Genomic DNA, 1,669 nt, shown 5'->3' with positions numbered 1-1,669 from the left:
GGATAAATTTTAAATTATCTCCACAGCTTAATTAATTAGTTTGTTTGTTTAGTTATGATAAAAGTGGTAGAGAAATAATAACATATATAATTAATTTATAAATAACTGAGATAAATTAATATTTTCGTAATAATAAAGACTTCATATTTAATGATTTGGCGTTTTCGCGAAATTAGAAAAAAAACTACGCCAATGCCATTCATTTTAATATTTTTAGTAGACATAATTATAAGGAAAAACTTTGATCGTATTTATTGTTATTAAATTTTAATTTGGTCTTTAAATAGCTACGTTTCAAAATTACTTAAAGCTAACGCAACACCAATAAGTAGCAATTTAATAGACATGGCAACTCTATACCTTTGCGATTGCAGTAATATAAATAAGGAAAAAAGGCCGTAGTCTCTTAGTCTCACGATTGTATTTAATTCTTCTAAGATTAATATAGAAATAATAAAAAAGCAATTATAGGTTTAACTTATATTGTTCATCAAATTATAAATACATTATTATGTACCTAATTAAAAAAATGTAGTAAATACTGGTTTTATTAAGTCGGTTCCTAGACAAGTGACAATATTTTTATTTATTATTCTTACCAAATATAAAATAACGTTTATTTTTAATGATATTATTTATTGTCTTAATGCGCTAACTAACTAGCTACTTTGCTCTTTCAAACACCTAATTATTGGAGAAGTTTCTTAATTCTTAGGTAATATTCACGAAAATTAACAAAATGAAATATATTCAATTGGAAAAATAATCGAAGTACCTTAGTATTGAATTATCTTCGAATCGTTCAAGAAAGGCTAAGAATACTCATTTACCTAACAAAGAAATTAAAGACTACATAACATGTTGTATTTTCTGCTTTTCATATAAATTAAAGATTTCAGGTTATGTTAAAAATACACGTACAACTTTGCTTTAATAATTTATTAAATATATATTCTTATATGTACAGAAAACACCAGCGTTAAACATATATTCACAATACAGAAACATTGACTAGCAAAGGAGTAAAAGTAACATCGCTCATAGAGTCGGTGACATTTTCACTTTCGATTACGACGAATTGGTTCCAAATAATTCTTCTGCAATCGGAACTACCTCTTGCGTCTTCGAGTTCGAGGTCTATGTGAAGACTGGGAACTCCATTCTAAGCTGAGATCGCTAGAAGAAGGCGGACTTTCCGGAAATTGGGCGTCCGAAGTCCATCTGCACGAAGCGCACACAGGTTTCGGTGTTTCAAGTAATTTTTCTGACTTTTCTTTCCCATAGGACTCCAGAATATGTTTGTAAGCGCACTCCAAGGGCTCCGGACTGCGTCCTCTCGCAGCACATAATCGTATACGAACACAGGCGTTGCAGTATCCACAAATATCGCCACGAAGAGCACTTCTCACCATTTTGACTGCTGAGCGTTGACGCACTTTATACACTACTGGGAGATTACTCCTTTCGGTATATTTATGTGCGTCGCGTCGCCGACGACAGGCGTACAGCACGCGCCTCCCGATAACCCCAGTCCGGCGCCAGTGTTAGCGACCGCTTAGCTGTGGCCTTTGAAAAAATCGTCTCGTACTCTGTGGAATGGAACACAGTCGGCCATTCCGTTTATTATCTCGCTAAAACACACATCGTTCTTTGGATGGCAGTAAAACTG

General features: G+C 33.5%; 1 protein-coding gene across 1 annotated transcript; it reads right to left on the bottom strand.

Moving 5' to 3' along the window:
- Positions 1-972: 972 nt before the first annotated feature.
- Positions 973-1,449, bottom strand: LOC120630591. The gene has a single exon (XM_039899856.1). It carries the CDS (start codon positions 1,410-1,412, stop codon positions 1,110-1,112), a length of 303 nt encoding a protein of 100 aa, XP_039755790.1. The 5' UTR covers positions 1,413-1,449; the 3' UTR covers positions 973-1,109.
- Positions 1,450-1,669: the final 220 nt, after the last annotated feature.

Source organism: Pararge aegeria, chromosome 16 (genome assembly GCF_905163445.1).
Source record: "Pararge aegeria chromosome 16, ilParAegt1.1, whole genome shotgun sequence".
Lineage (NCBI taxonomy): Eukaryota > Metazoa > Arthropoda > Insecta > Lepidoptera > Nymphalidae > Pararge > Pararge aegeria.
Note: the sequence above shows the minus strand (reverse complement) of the source record. Positions and strands in the feature narration are given on the sequence as shown.